This window comes from Chaetura pelagica, unplaced genomic scaffold, assembly GCF_000747805.2.
Source record: "Chaetura pelagica isolate M959 unplaced genomic scaffold, ChaPel_1.0 scaffold32, whole genome shotgun sequence".
NCBI classification, from domain to species: domain Eukaryota; kingdom Metazoa; phylum Chordata; class Aves; order Apodiformes; family Apodidae; genus Chaetura; species Chaetura pelagica.
Window position 1 is genome coordinate 639080 of NW_009952368.1, and position 2454 is coordinate 641533.

The following is a 2454-nucleotide window of genomic DNA, read 5'->3' on the forward strand; positions in this document are numbered from 1 at the left end:
CACAGATGCTGCGATTAGTTAAGGCATCTCCGCCAGAGTATGTTTTTGGGTTGCTAAAAGCACAAAGAGAAATAGGGTCGTTGTTCTTTCACCATGTAAGTAGTTTTCAGTTTCGTGAATTAGAAAAAGAAGGGTTTTTTTTTAAAAAAAAATAATACTGGTGTTAGAGCAAAAGTTAGCAATAACAAGCAGGAAATGATGATAATAATTTAATACACATACACATGCAGGTGTTTTGCATTTGGCCATTAGTCACAGAGCGCGGTGGGAGACATGATCTGCAGTCCCTCCTTGCCTCAGTGGTGAGTGGGGCCCAGCTGAGGCAGGCTCTGCCTGGATGTTTGCTGAACCACCACACCCCCCCCAGCACCAAAGCCTCCTGTGAGCAGATGAGGAGAGGAGGGAAGGCTGGGAGTGGGTCCCAGTGCCTCCAGGAGGTGTTTGTGGGTACAGTGCAGAAGCAGAGGCTGAAGGAAACGTGGTTGCGCTGGTTCTGCCTAGAAGATGACTTGGACAACTGGCTGCATCTGTGATGGTTACAGTTGGGAAACCAAAAGGAAGGTATTTCAGAGGAGCCAGAACTGCTGTCCTCAGAGAGGTTAAAGCAATGGCAACTCTTTCATCTGGCAGGCTGTGCTGTGTAGCAGTGTGATGAAAATAGCCATTCCCCTTGGCTCAAAGTCATATCCTGCCTGAGCAAGCCCTCCTGAGCCCAGGCTACTCCCCCTTTATTTTTCCCTCCCAGAAACTTTAAGCCCTATTCCCCCAGACACAGAAAATGCCTCAGCCCTGTTTTCCAGTGTGCATTTAAAGGAGAGAGGAAAAGACACCTCCATATTTGAAACCAGAGCCAGACTGCAGCTCCTTCACCTCAGCTACACAAATGGGTTAAATCGATGATTAAAAATCACATCTAAGGAACAGCACTGGCCAAAGGACTTGCTCAGAGGAGTCCATCCCATGCCAGGAATGAAACTGTGACATGCTCCTGCAGGCAGAGCTGGTTAATCAGTGCCCTACAAATTACTCAGGCGTTTAAGCCCCAGCCATGCAAGGGAGAGCTTTAGCAAGTTAATGGGGGAAAACAGAAGATGCCTCTTGAAAACAGAGGAGTTCTTTGTGAAGCAGATTGTTTGTGATAAAACTTTTACAGGAAAGGTGTCGATCTCAACAAACTGGCTTTTTGCTTTTTTTTTCTCCAAAGAAAAAAAATTGGCAACAATCTCCCACCTCTTCTGCAGCAAAGGAAATATGATCTCATCTTCCCTCAGAGTAACTCCATCAGCTTCCAGGTGATAATTCATTCACCATTGTCAGGCTCTCATCAGTTTACACTAACGGATCTGTGTGTTTGTATTGTTGATACAACACGTCTAATCACAATATCTGCTATTAATACAGGTATTTTTTCCTCTTCGTTTTTCCAGCTTAAACTCGTTCAGATGACAGTCTGGTCCCTAGATTTATATTGCTGTGAGAAAGCACAGGTTTAGCTGGTGCTATCAATGTTCATGCTTTCAGCAGCAGGGTGTCTAATGTCCATCCCCATTTCTGCAGGCACCTCTGAGATGATGAGCTACTACATGGACACAACCATTGGCAACACAGCCCCTTATCCTTTGGCTCGCTCCGGAGTGATGGTAAGAAAGGAGTTTGGGTTATTTTTCTATCCCTGGCAGTGGGTTTTCTCTTTGATTGCTGTGACTTTGCCAACCCATCCACTGTCACGGCTTGTGTTGTGAATAATTCCAAGGTTTCACGTAGTTCAGGGCAGTGTCTGAATGTTGAGTGTTTACCCAGAGCTTATCTGAACCTCTACAAAGCTGCAAACCTCAACTGGAAATAGGATCCCTGCATCGGATTTCCTGCGCTTGTGTTGGGAGGGGCATTGTTAGGGTAACCATTGTCCTGGTGCCTCCGCTCCCCCTGCTGACCTTCCCTGCTGTGGGTGCATGCAGTGGGATCAGCACAAAGCACAGCAAGCTTTGGAAAACATTTGGTTGGTTTTCTGGAGCTTCTGGACAACTGTGGTTCTCCTTCCCCCAACTCCTTTCTATCTGTGAGGCTGATGAGTCATTATATACATACATATATGGGGGTGTGATCCTGGGCATGCCTGTGCTGACTGCCAACAGCTATGGGACACGTTTGACAGTGCTTCAACCTTATTTAGAGAAATCAGACCCTAATTTAGAGACATTCATCCAAAAAATACTGACCAGTGCTGAAGATCCTAGTCCAGGTCGGACGAGAGCTGTAACTCCGAGCTGAGACACCAGGCTGGACAGAAAACTTGCTAGAAAGCAAAATATTCACTAAATCAGGATGCTAAGATCACTCTGACACATGAAATATTTCTAACACAGCTCAATATTTTCCTGTAAGTGGCTCCAACCATGCATTTAGCTTTTAAATATTGATTGGAGATGAAGCAAAGCAATTTCCCTGTAGGGA

General features: G+C 45.6%; 1 protein-coding gene across 1 annotated transcript in view; it reads left to right on the forward strand.

The window, feature by feature from the left end:
• The first annotated feature begins 1556 nt into the window (after positions 1-1556).
• Positions 1557-2454, forward strand: part of ETS1 (v-ets avian erythroblastosis virus E26 oncogene homolog 1) — a 67327-nt gene continuing 66429 nt past the window's right edge. Inside the window, exon 1 of the mRNA XM_010008088.1 lies at positions 1557-1640. Within this exon, the coding sequence (XP_010006390.1) occupies positions 1569-1640 (72 nt within the window). The 5' untranslated portion in view covers positions 1557-1568. The remainder of the gene's footprint in view (positions 1641-2454) is intronic.